Raw genomic sequence first — 13,518 nt, 5'->3', positions numbered from 1 at the left:
ATAAAAATATGGACAAACATCAGGAAAACACTACACAGAGGCGGACAAGCACTTCAACTACACTTTAACATCTAATTCGAGAATTCATCACGCTACTTTAAGGTGTAAACAAATTTTTAAAACGGAGCAAACCTGCAAATGCGCCGAGAAACGCACTTATATTGAAACAGTGCTGTAATATACTCGCGGGAGCTAAAGAGCACTGTCGCGATACCTATCGAATAGAGGAGGGCAATCATCGGCTAGTTGCAACAACAACGAGTGGTGCGTCTAGAAATGCACAACGAACGATAACTCACAAGAGAGTATAAAAACAATGCGGTGCTTCGCATCTCTAGGTAGTCGGTAAGCATACAAAAATAAACCGAGCGAATCGAGCAATTAAAACTGAACAAATTTTTGTATACATAACTGCGAGCATATCATTGCTGTCCCAGGCGATGGGTAAGACACATTCCAACAATATTCCGTTCTTATTGTACTAAATTCAATCCACAGCATTTGCGACTAGGAAGAAAGAAGATCCGCTCTCGTCCAATGACGATGAGATATTGCAAATAAAAATAATAGAGCTGCAGGACAAATTAGATGACATCTTGAGCAATCAAGACTTGATAATCACGCTCCTAAGTCAAGTAAACCCTCTGCCAAACATTAATGGGCAGTTGACTGAAGCCACTGAGATCAGAACGGAATATTTCCCAGTGCGAGAGCAGCAAGAACTGGAAAAATTAGACTCTGAATTGGCCAATCCCGGAAATAGCTTTGTGAGTACATAGTGCAAGATCGTGTCTACAATTCGCAGATATTAATTTTAGCACTGCAGATTCCTATGATGAAGCGAATTTTGCGGCCAGAAGGCATCATCCAGCCACTGAAGGATAGTATACCCAAGATATTCGGAGAGGAAATAATAATGGGCTTCAACTTCGATGGTGTTAACCACAAACAGCCGTTTAGGCAGTTTAAGAATATTAACAGGACCATCTATGGTGAGTATTTATGCATATAATGTACATATCTGTTAATCAACATGCACTTATTTAGAGATTCAAAAAAGAAGTGGATACACTGAAGCAGACTACATCGCAGACATAAGAATTACTTTTCACACCCTAAAACGTCGGTATCATAAAAGAAAACACGATGTGAAAAGGAGGAGTAAATTGAACAAGTTCTTTGACTGAGTTTAGACAGTTAGACAGTGCTAAGAATGAAAAAAGCAAATGTGACAATCGCATAGTTAGTAACATTATAACGATGGTCCGACAGTTCGAAAAAGACATCTGCAAGACACTGAACGAGGTGGACAGCTCAACAAGAACCTGGCCTCAACAGATAATCTGGTACAGAAGCACATGGTACTTGGAGAAGATCTGAGGTCTGACAACTAAGAATATTGTGTGGCTTAAGAGAGATATTGACCCTTTTGGGAGATTTAATTTTCTTTTATTTATATAAACATAATTTACTTTCATTAAAATGATAAGATATTATTGTGTTCATTTTAAATATCATTTTGTTTATCATTTAATCCAATCTCAATTAGAGGATCCTGGAATACCTGGACAGGACAGGTCGAAGCTGATTGATAGAGGAAACAGTGGTGTGTTGGGCAATCGAAGACCCGCGCACTTTACAGAAGTCGGTAAACTTGATTTCCATTGGAAAACGGTCGCTGCAGCCGGATAAAATGCATTTTCCGATTGTTTTGGCACTATGGGTAATGGTGGTAATGGTGGTAATGGCAACAACTACGAGTACACTTGCGGCACAGTACAGTGCACAGCAGATGTCGGTGGAGCTACAACCACTGGCCATAAATGAGAACTCAATTAGAACGTTTACATTTCTGTAAGACAAACCAGCAGCAAAGCAAACGAGTTGCTGTTCACCTTCTTGTTGTTGCTGTTGGTGTTGCTGCTGTTGTGGTACATTATTTTTTGGCCTAAATAGTAGGCCTTGAGGAATCGGAATCGGAATCGCTTGAGTTGTTTTTGTTCACCGGAGAGCGCCAGCCGCGCGCAGCAGCAGCAGCACCAGAAACAACAGCTCACTCTGCCGCCGTTGCTCTGGTGTGGTGCCTCGTCGTTTTGCGACACCGCTTCAGTGTAAATTTTTCTTTTGGCCCATTCGGATGTGGCCACGACGCGCGCGTTGTCCGTTAACATTATTCTTATTATTATTGTTGTTATTATTTAGGCTTTAACTGTGGATCCGATCCGCTGCGCTTGCCCTTTCGTTTCTGTCGTGCATATATTTGTGTTCCAGTTGCCGCAGCGTTCCCGAGTCCGGGTTGTGGGAGGAGGTTAGTTGTTGGATAATAAGTGTGCGACGCGACTCCAAAGTGTACGCAAATTGCAAAATCCCCCACTGTAGCTGCCACCCAGCCCCTGCCCACATTCGAGCCCATTGAGAAACATAGATCCAAGAATTGCAGCTCTGTGTCCATGTGTGTGTGTTTGTGAGTGCGAGAGAGGCAAGGTGCCCGAACGAAGGAGAGAGATACAGCGCGCGAACCAGAGAGCGCGAGTGAGTGTGTGTGTGTGTGTCTGTGTGGTGTGTTAGAATGCACCTTGTGGTATTTTGAAATCTAAAAATTGCCAAACACAAAACGTTTCTTTTTTCGAGAAGCATTGCAAAAGACTCCAGCTGTGCCTAATGCTAAGGTAACAGAAAACATCAGAAACTGAATAAAAATCAGACAGGCGGCAAGAACCAAACCACATCCATCCACATCCAAGGCTGTTTTTGGTTATAGAAATCTCTTTTGGCGGGTATGTATCGCACAATAGTATGTAATTACGAAACTCCCTTCGAATGATGGCTATTTCGGATCTTGGATTGCGACACATTTCGTTGGATTTTCTGTTATGGATTATGGGCGCCAAGGGTACAGCAGCAGCTACAACAGCACCATCATCGGCATCTAGGTGCTTGCTTTCCCAAAAACGTTCCCACACATACACACAGACACACTGGGACACACGAACACCAACACACAGATAGACGGCCGCATTGGCCAACATATTTACCTACGTCACGCCCACCTGATTTCAGTGCAATCGCGTTGGCCCAGTTTACGGGCATGCTCCAAGACAAAATATACTCCTACAAGGTCGATTGCCTGCCTCTATGTGTGCTTTTTTCTATACCAGTTTTCTATAAACTTGCCGCAGCGACTAGTTTCAATTTCTACTGGGATTATCTGCCGCGCTGCCTCTGGCTCTGGCTCTGTCTCTGTCTCTGCTGCAGGTGGCTGCAGCAGCTTTGCCTCTCTGGGAGCCTCATTATTCCTCCTCTCTGTCTTGTCACTCCCTCCACCGTTCGCCATCCGCCATCCGCCGTCGACAGTCGACCGTCTCTGCCTACCTTTTCGCATCGCTGTATGTGTGTGCGATTGTGATTGTGACACAGAAACCAACTAAGAAGTATGTGGAAATCTCTTGGCTGCAACGAAATCAATTCAGAAGCCCAAGTTAGTTGGTTGCCAGTTGAGTTTCCATTTCAGAACATATGCGGATTTTCGCAACATTTTCCAGCAACGGACGCAGCGGATACCTGCTACGGGCTGGCTTTTGTTGTGAGAATATTGGAAAGATTTGATTTACAAAGGGTTCCCTTTTCCATGCTTCAATGAAGCCCTGAAGTTGTGCTGCATCCCTGGTTCATTTACCCAAATGTAACGGGCGCCCTCTTGTCTCCCCCTTGCACCCACACTGCGGTGTGCTCAATTCTGATATATATATAAATGTGTGTGTGTCTGCGAGTGCATCTCCCCCACAGCCACTGCAAACTGCACGAACTCTGGTGCAATAAACGACGGAACGAACGGAACGCATATTGCGTTGGCGGCGGCAGCGATAGCTTTGGATGTTGCTGTCTCTGCCTCCGTCGCTGCTGCTTCTGCTTCTGCTTCTCTCTTGATGATGACAGCCGAGGTCGTAGGCAAAGACGACGGACGGCATACGCTCGAGTAACTGGCTCAGGCCCACTACCACAATCAACCAAACCTGTTGACCTAATTTCAAATTCTGCTGCGTCTTGTTGTTGGTGTTGGTGTTTCTGCTGCTGCTGCTGCCTGCTGCTGATCTGTGTCTCTGTAACTGTGAGAGTCTGCGTTTGTGTGTGTCTGTCGGAGAGCCGGAGCGCGCCAACGATTGGCAAATCTTTGACAGTGGTAGTAGTGTTAGGTGCTGCTGGGGGGGGCTTCCCTAGGAGGCTAGCCGCATATCCCAAATAAATGTATTTGATTCAGGATTCCCAGCCATCAAATATTGGCTCTTCCTCTATCTTTTCCCCTCTTTGGGGAGGGGGCGCAGACTTTGTCTGAACGACCCCCCTTTGGGCGAGACGCCACCCTTGGCATTTCCGTTCCCAAACACAACAGAGACAGAAACAGTTGGGTCTCCTAGTCAGTCGGTTGGTCGTGTCAGACGGGCTGTTGGTGGAACTGCCATTGCATTTTCGAATCTGAATTTGAATTTGAACGTAGCACAACGTTTCAGTTGGATTCGAGCCTACATATGTCGCTCCCCGTGTTCCCTTTGCCCAAAGTGAAGTTTGGATTAGCACAGAATCCCACGGTCTATATGCAGATATATCTCAGCTATAAATAGTGAGTGTGAATAAGGATTAAGACTCTTTCCCTTACACCTGCCCACGCCTTTACTCCCACACTGCCACTCTTCCACATTCATCCTCCCTCTACCCGCTCCCTAGCATGTGCATGTTCTGTGGAAACCCAATAATGTGCGTCCCAGTAACCACAAGAAATTACGGTCGCCTGCCCCAATGTGGGGCTGCTGGCTCTGCTGCCACTGCCACTGCTGCTGCTCCACTTGTCGTCTCAGTGACGAAACGTCCATGTGTGCGTCTGTGTGGTTGCGAGCAGAGAAAATCAAGTGAATCAAAATGAGCGTATAATTAGGTCAACACAACAAAAATTATACGCTACCCAGTGCCACTTACCAAAGAGAGCGCGAGAAAGAGAGAGAGCAGCGAGAGCAGCGAGAGGGAGTGATAAAGAGAGAGCCGCAACAGTAGCGGCAGCAGCAGCAGCAGCACCAGAAGCTGAAGAGTGGGGTCGGGAAACGGAATCGGAAGTGGGGCAGAGCCCATTGCATAGGCCATCAATTAGAAATTAATTCACGCGGCTAATGCTGATAAATTGCAATTGTTGCAACCACAGGCGAGAAGAAGAACCATAGCAAAAAGAGCAAAGAGAAGAGCGCGCATGCACCTGCAATAGAAACAACAAACAGAACAACAAGAGAAGCGCAGCGGCAAACCATAAACAAAAATGGGACATGCGCTCCACTCGAAGACAGTCAGTGGGGAAAGAGAGAGCTCTCTCTTTTGGTCTTGCTTGCCTGCCACTCAGCTGTCTGCCGCTCTGGCTCTGGCTCTGGCTTTGGCTTTGGCGTTGGCTCCCTCTTGCTCCCACTGAACTATTTTTTTTCCAATCTTTTTTAGCCGTTTCTTGATTTTCTCGATGTCCGCTTGTTGTTGGTGCTGTTGCTGTTGCTGTTGCCGCCATTTGGTTGTTGGCCGTGGCAAGTGTTTCGCAATGAGTGCAGGCCAAAATGAAATCATCGTGCTCTGCCGCTGCCTCCGTTTTGGTGGCATTGATGGGGGGGAAATTCCTGTTCCACTTTCTATTATGGGGAACCCGAGTCCAAGTTGTTGTTGCTGCAGCGGCAGCGGCAGTGGCAAAAGTAGCAAAAGAGCACGTAGCATATAAAAGTGTGTCGCCATGGAAAGTGGTTTCTTTCTCCCCTCTCGCTCTCCCTCTCCCTCTCTCTCTCTCTCTCTCTTGTCTCTCGTCTCGCTCTGTTGTTGTGTCTCTTTCGGTTCGTTCTGGTTCTCGTCTCAACGCACATGTAACGCTCATTTGTTCTTGTTGTTGCCGCTACCGTTGCCGCTGCTTTTGTTTGCGGGGGGGAATGGTTCATTGATTTGCTCGAGACGCCACAGCGCTCCATCGACCGACTGACTCACTTCGTTGCGTGACGCCAAAGGCACAAATGGAACAGCCGGAGCCGTTGGAGTAAATGGCACAGAGGGCGCGATCCCCTCCCCTGCTTTTCCTCTGAAGAGTCGCACTAGCAAACCGGTAGGCAAATGCCTGCTAAGGTCAAATCAGTTATACGCTCTCTTTTGTCTCTTTTTCTTTTTTTTCTTTTGCATGCGATCAAGTGGGGGGCCTCCAGCCTTAAGCATCCATCGCCGCACCACCACAAGATGCGTCCGCTTTGGATTTGGATTTGAATTCAGATTCCAAGACCATTCGAAGAGCGCTCTTCCAACGACTGGTCAATGCAATGCTAATGGACTCGGCTTTTGATTTGAATTTGAATTGGAATCCGAATCGGAATCGTGAGGCTAGGCGAGGCTTGAGGCTATCCAAAAGATTCATTTGGCCTACAAGCCCCTGTGCACACTGGTCTGAGTGCCATTGTATCTGCGGATCAAGGAAGATCTTCAGATCTGTTGGTCTTCAGCTCACAAATCCCTTATATTTAGATGCAATTCCCTGAATAACTATTTAATAGAAGCTTTAAATTTGCATTTATATCAAAGTTTTCTTACATTTACACTGGAAGAATGTTGATAAAGAATGTGCTGTATTTCCTAGAATCCAAGAATTAGTTTCAATTTACGTTATAATCGCTCTAAAATTAGCCCCAATATTGGCGCACATTGCTCCCCCATTCTGCGGACACTGTGCAACATCATTAAGGGCTCTCAAAGCGCTCCAATTATGTCGCTCACTTGTGTGTGTGCTCTCATTTCTGGAGCAGCTCAAGCTCAGGCGCTGGCGGTGGCGCTGGCGCTTACATATTTTCTTTTGCTTTCGGCTTTTGGTATTCCGAATTGGGAACACCTAGCAAGTGAAAATGCGGGACACACACCCCACCGGACCCCAGACCTCAGCCGCGTACCCCCGAACCCCCGAACCACCGAACCACCGAACCCAAAGAGCCAAGACCAAGTTGGGTCGCCCAACCAGAGATGGTGGACAGCGATGTGGAGGATGATGATGATGACGATAATGATAAAGCATGACCCAGTTGCACTTTAAAACTTGACCCAATGACTCCATTGGGTTGGCAACAACTCGAGGCCCGGGCTAACTATGGCATTTATAATGCCAGAGCAAGAGCCAGAGCCAGAGCCAGAGCCAGAGCTAGAGCCGAAAGCCCCTCATAATTACTGAAAATGCAAACCAACTTTTTGTGCGTTTTCTGTGCTATAGTTTTTCGCTGGCCCGCTGGCCCGCTGGCCGCGGCTAATGCTTACAGGTTTACAACATTCAAGCATTCAAACATTCAAATGGGGCCCCAGAGGGGAGTCAGTCGGCGAAACCTGTTATGCATCGAAAAGTGAATTCGTAATTATGTTGATATCTTTATGCTCTCACACGGGGGGCACTGTAGGCCCTACGACACACATTTCAATCTGCTCTGCGGATGATGATGATGGTGATGAGGCGATGAGAAGGCGCCCTCAATCTGCTGACCAGAAATGCACACACATCCACACACACATTCGAATGGTGATAGTCGGTATGGGGAAGCTCCATAGCTTCAGCTCTGGGGCTGAGGTCGTCCCCCATGGCTCTTGGCTCTTGGCTTTTGTGATCTGGCTAATGCTAATGCACAAGCAGCATTCAAGGTTGAATTAAATTAGCTGCGAGAAGAGCTTCGGACCAGCTCTGCGGAATGATTATGGATGATGATTTATACTCTGACCGATATACCATACATATGAACATATACACATGCCTATGTGTGTAGTATTCACATTTGACCTATTGCCAAATATCCACCAGACCAGGCCCAGACCCAGACCCGACCCAGACAAAGTGACACGCGTCTCAGCAAGCCTACATGGAAAACTCACAACATAGGCACAAGCTGAACTCAACGATCCCTGAAAGACTGAAATCATTTAAAACCTTCAGTCTCTGAGATTTTACTAATTTACTATATGTTCGAATGCAGAGCCAGGTAAGGCACAACCTGAATTCCATTTGTGAAAACAAAACACAGAAATGAATGATGAATTCTTCGTAGAGCTATATTTCTATGATCCATTCAATCTCAAAAGCTTCCAAAACCATACTCAAACTTCTTGTATCAAGTCTTGAGTGAAAGGTTCATTCAGAGTTAGTTTAGAAAAGGTTTTTGCTATAAATTACCATTTCCCATACAATACACATAGACAGATACATGTATCAAAATATTTAAACCATACCTATAGCAAAACATTGGGTGAAGTATTATCTTTTAAGTACTTACAGCATGGGAATCAGTTCTCTCAAAAAAAAAGTCTGCTTCGAAGATCCGTCAAAGTTTCTATGGCGAATCCCCCCATTGTGTGTTGGGGCAAACAAACTTTTGAATGATTTTTGGTGTTTGTTGGTGTGGTCGCGGTCTCCACAATCTTCGAACACTCTGTTCTGGCTTTGTATGGGTGTCCAAACGATTGCCCACCTGCAAGACCAGTAATTGGCCCCAATAACTTTGGTATTTTCATAGAAGCAGGCCCCGCACGAAGTCAGCGTCAACGTGCCACCACCAACAACTACAACAACAACTACAACAACAACAACAAGAGACACAGCCAGAGACACAGCCACAGCTACAGCCACAATGTGGAGGCCGCCCGAAAATGGTCGTTGTTGGTTCTTAGCGAATTCGCCGCAGGTCTCCCCTCAACCGCGCCCCCTCCTGGCCACCTTTCCCTCCTCCATCACCGCCCGTACCTCCACTACCAGCAAAGCTTCGTCGCTGACACCAATTTGGCTTATTAGAGTCGAAGTCAAAGTCTGAGTTTGGGTCTGGGGTTTGGGGTTTGGGGTTTAGAAGCACTTGAAATGCCAAAAAAAAAACCGCAACTTGTCATCGATTTTTGGGCGGGGCTTGGACTAATCTTGGCACTTATCCACCTCCATTATCCATTGCAGATGGCCGAAACGATCAGCACTGCAGCCAGCAGCATGGAGCTGGCCCTCAAGGACACCAGCCCCTCGGTGGCAGTGGGAGGGGGCCTCATAGTGGATATGACGCCGACCACGGCAGCACTGTTGCACCACAATGCACTGGCCCTGCGCAGCCTTAAGGAGGCTGCAGCCCATCGGGATGCGTCCGTCTCGGGATCCGCCTCGGAATCAGAGCTCCCGGAGCCGCGCTCGCCGACGCCGACCCCCACGAATCTCAGTACTGGCGGCCCCCACTCGCCGCCCATGACATTCCGCTGCGAGAGATGTGACAATTTCGAAACGAGCTCCCGGGCCTCGCTGCTCCTCCACGTGGTGCAGTGTTTGGCCGGACAGGCGGCTGCGGCCGCGGCAGCTGCCTCGGTCCGTCTGAAGAGCGAGGATCTGGGGGAGCCGGAGAACATGAGCCTCAGCCACATGGACACTGGAAAGCCATCGTCGGACAACGTCGGGGGGTCCAGCTCCTCGGCCAGCTCCTCGCCGGCGGGCAATGGCAGTGGCAACAGCAGCAGCTCCAGGAAGGTCTTCGAGTGCGACGTGTGCAACATGAAGTTCTCCAACGGAGCCAATATGCGGCGCCACAAGATGCGGCACACGGGCGTGAAGCCGTACGAGTGCCGAGTCTGCCAGAAGCGATTCTTCCGCAAGGACCACCTGGCCGAGCACTTCACCACCCACACCAAGACGCTGCCCTACCACTGCCCCATCTGCAATCGCGGCTTCCAGCGGCAGATCGCGATGCGCGCCCACTTCCAGAACGAGCACGTCGGCCAGCACGATCTGGTCAAGACCTGCCCTCTCTGCAGCTACCGGGCTGGGTCCATGAAATCGCTGCGCATCCACTTCTTTAACCGGCATGGGATCGACCTGGACAACCCGGGGCCCGGCGGCACATCCTCCCTGCTTCTGGCGCTCGAGTCGCAGGCTTCGGCGGCGGCGGCTGCGGCTGCTGCCAGCTATGTCCCGCCCGGCATGAGTCCCGTTCCCGTTCCCGTGCCCGTTACAGCCCAGCAGCAACAGCAGCAGCAGCAGTCGTCCTCGGTGGCGCCTCCTCCTGCCAGTCATCAGAGCGACAGCGGGGAGTCGATGCGCTCCCTGGAGAACGCCACACCGCCCATGCACTTCCTCACGCCGCACGTGGAGATCTCCACGCTAAGCGAGAACGGGAACACGGAGCTATTCAACGTAAGTTCCACTCGAGCATCTCCTCCACCAATCCCCCTTGCTTATTGTAAGCCCCCACAGCTGATTTGCGTTTGGCGTGAATCTGCATTGCAGGGCAACAACAATAACAACATCAACAACAGCAACAACAACTGCAGCAGCAGCAGTAACAACAACAATTGCAACAGCCACAACAACAACAATACAATTAGTGTGATTAGCAATGGAAACAGCGAGTCCAATGCGGAGAAGGTGAAAGATCGCGCCCTGATCATGCAGTCGCCGGTGGAGCTACAGCTGCCCATGGACTGCAACACAAAGGCCACACCCATCACGTCGAGCACCACGACAACGACGAGCCTCAAGAGCCATCTCCAGCAGCACCACCATCACCATCACCACCACCACGAGAATCACATAACGCCCTCGATCAGCCTGATACCAATCAAGCAGGTGAGTGTTAGAGATAGGGTGGATCTACCGAATGATCATAGGCTAATATGTACTCGTTTTAATGCAGGAGCCAATGACAGAGGATGTGGACAAAAAGTTGCAGGTCAACGGCAGCGATGCCAGCAGCGACACAGAACAATCTTCCAACCACAGCAGCAACAACAACAACAACAACAACAACAACAACAGAACCTCACTGATTAAGGTGGGTAGATCGGACGATCATTATTCTAATTTCAAACGATCTTTACGATGGTTTTTTTGTTGACTTTTGACCAGGTCTCACCATTGAAATCTCTCCTGCGAGAGGATCTGAAACGTCGAATATGCGCCAAGGCCAACAACCGGATCACACGGAATGCCACACCCCTGGAGAACAACAGCGTGCTGTCGAACAGCCTGAGCAATGGGTCGGGTTCGGGTTCTGGATCGGGTGGCGTAAACAGCAGCAGTAACGGCGGTGGCACGCCCGCATCAGCGGTGCCGAATCCCAGCAACGGGTCCGGCTCCACACAGATCTGCAACGGCACGATCACGTCGACGGGGCAGGATGGGGATCTGCTGAATCGCAAGCTCATCCTCACCTGCCACTTCTGCGGCATCGAGTTCCCCGACGAGACGCTCTACTTCCTCCACAAGGGCTGCCACTGCGAGAGCAATCCGTGGAAGTGCAACATCTGCGGCGAACAGCTGAACAACGTCTACGACTTCAATGCTCATCTGCTGAGCAAGAGTCATCAATAGCAGCCACAGTTCGCCAGCGGCATCTAAGCCTGCTTGCTGGCACTTTGATGGGGTGGTGGGTGGGGTCTGGCGCAGGAGGAGAGAACCTCCACACCTGGACACGGATGCGAGAGCAAATGCGAATTCGAATGCGAATGCGAATGCTTATTCCGAATATTTACTTAGCTCAATTTTGAGAGATTTTCCACAACCAGGCACACAGTTACGCTCAGAGCAAATGATTATACACCTACCATCTAGTTGTACATCTAGATCTACGTTTACATCTACATTATACATATATAGTTATATATAGAGATAACACTCATCATATTTTTATGACCTGCATGCGGAGCCTCTGCAGGCGAGGCAGCATGGAATGAGAGCTACGTAGTTACCTTATCCCTTAACGAATCGAAACTTTACATGAACGTTTAACGTGACAAGGAAAAGAAACAAACAGAAACAGAAACAACAGAATATGATGTTGAATATCTTCCCCGAACAGAACAGATACGAACCGAATCGAACCGAACCCTGTTATGTAGTGTTATTATGCATTAGGTTTAGTAGTTTTAGTCTTTAAGTCTTGGCAATAATTTCCAGCCGGTTCAACTGGCAGCAACACTTACGTCATGATGCGATATGTAAACGGAATACGTAACAAGTACAGTACTTTCCTGTGACGTAAGTGATCTTAAGTCGGTTTAGTGCATTGTAGTTACGGGACGCCTCAAAGGTGGCAATTTATGGTTTTAAACTGGGCAGACCATCCGGCCTCCACTCATCATATACACACATCGAACATAGCATCGTATATGCACAACATACATATGCATGCATACTCGTATGTACATCAAAATGCCTAAACATGTTCATCAAAGGCTTTAAATTTGTTATGTTTTCAGAGTTTAATAGAACAGCAACAAGTTTAATTATACAGATCTATATGAAAAGCAATATAAGCAACGTTACATATATGTAAAACAGGATATATATAAACACACACACATAGCCAGGTTATATACAAGACCCTCACTCACACTAACACAGGTACAGATACATACATAGATGCAAATACAGATACCGATACAGACATAGAAACAGTTTGTTTTAGCTTAGCAAGAGGTTAACGAATTTTGAATTCAATTATTATAATCGTTACTTTTACTTAACAAAAAACAAATCAAAAACAAAGCAAAAACAAAACAAAACAAAAGCAGCAAAGAAAGCAATAAAAAGAAGCAATGAAGTAACGGCAACGTAGCAAAAGTAACATTTCGAATATGTATATCCGCACAGTGCTGCTCAACAGTTTGCATACAACGCCCACTGTGTGTCCAAAGCATAGCAACCTTTTTTGAAACAAGCAAAACGCAAAGAACATGCAAAAATTACAATTGTGATACGAAATTGTTGTAAATAATTGGTAAACTGAAACATGGATTAACATGAAATGAAAACCTTATTGTTTAGATAAAAACTATGCCTTAGATGCCTATGATATAGCATTACATAAGTACACACACATACAAACACACACACACACACATTTATAAATATACTGACAAGTATATAGAGGTAGATATACATCCATGATACGAGCACGTGTGCGCGAACACTGTACAAAGGAAACAAAATGGAGAAGCCAACGGGTCACGAAGCTGTTGATTAGTATAGTTAACTTTAGTGTAAATCAAAATTTACAATATTCCCCTAATTCCTTGCCCCTTTCCCTCTTCCCGTTCCCAGTTCCATTCTCTCCTACCTCCTGCCCCACTATAAACCCGTCGCGGGCTGTATGCAGTCAGCAAGGCGTCACTGTGCGCAAAATTTTACTTCAGATTAACATCCGTCCATGATGTTCACAAATTTCTAGGCCTGATAGCGAAAGTAAACCACTTATTCATAAAAAATCTGTGTAAAAAATGAAGAAGATAAGGAACGTAAGCTAAACCCATCCCCAATGTGTAGGTTCTTCTCTTTCGGTTGTTAATGATCTTTACACTTAGTTAGAATTAATCATTAGTCGGAGATTTTTGTTAGACTTTTTATTTGTTTCTCATCTCTGTTAGCGCATTGTACATTTTATCTTCTTCTTCTAGATATGGTAATCGTTTTTTACAATCTGTTGCTCTTCTCTAGCCAATTCCCTTGTGTAAAAATGGTTTGTT

General features: G+C 47.1%; 2 protein-coding genes across 2 annotated transcripts; both read left to right on the top strand.

Moving 5' to 3' along the window:
• Positions 1-185: 185 nt before the first annotated feature.
• LOC6590132 lies at positions 186-1,512 on the top strand. The gene is made up of 4 exons (XM_026986441.1): positions 186-444; positions 499-767; positions 827-992; positions 1,048-1,512. Exons 1-4 carry the CDS (start codon positions 441-443, stop codon positions 1,185-1,187), a joined length of 579 nt encoding a protein of 192 aa, XP_026842242.1. The 5' UTR covers positions 186-440; the 3' UTR covers positions 1,188-1,512.
• A 602-nt stretch (positions 1,513-2,114) lies between these two features.
• LOC113565203 (ikaros family zinc finger protein) lies at positions 2,115-13,518 on the top strand. The gene is made up of 5 exons (XM_026986677.1): positions 2,115-2,308; positions 8,972-10,189; positions 10,283-10,621; positions 10,689-10,826; positions 10,901-13,518. Exons 2-5 carry the CDS (start codon positions 8,972-8,974, stop codon positions 11,363-11,365), a joined length of 2,160 nt encoding a protein of 719 aa, XP_026842478.1. The 5' UTR covers positions 2,115-2,308; the 3' UTR covers positions 11,366-13,518.

The sequence above is a fragment of the Drosophila persimilis genome, unplaced genomic scaffold (assembly GCF_003286085.1).
Source record: "Drosophila persimilis strain 14011-0111.01,24,50 unplaced genomic scaffold, DperRS2 tig00000002-arrow-pilon, whole genome shotgun sequence".
NCBI lineage: Eukaryota > Metazoa > Arthropoda > Insecta > Diptera > Drosophilidae > Drosophila > Drosophila persimilis.
The sequence above is the reverse complement of the archived record's forward strand: the minus strand, read 5'-3'. Positions and strand labels throughout refer to the sequence as shown.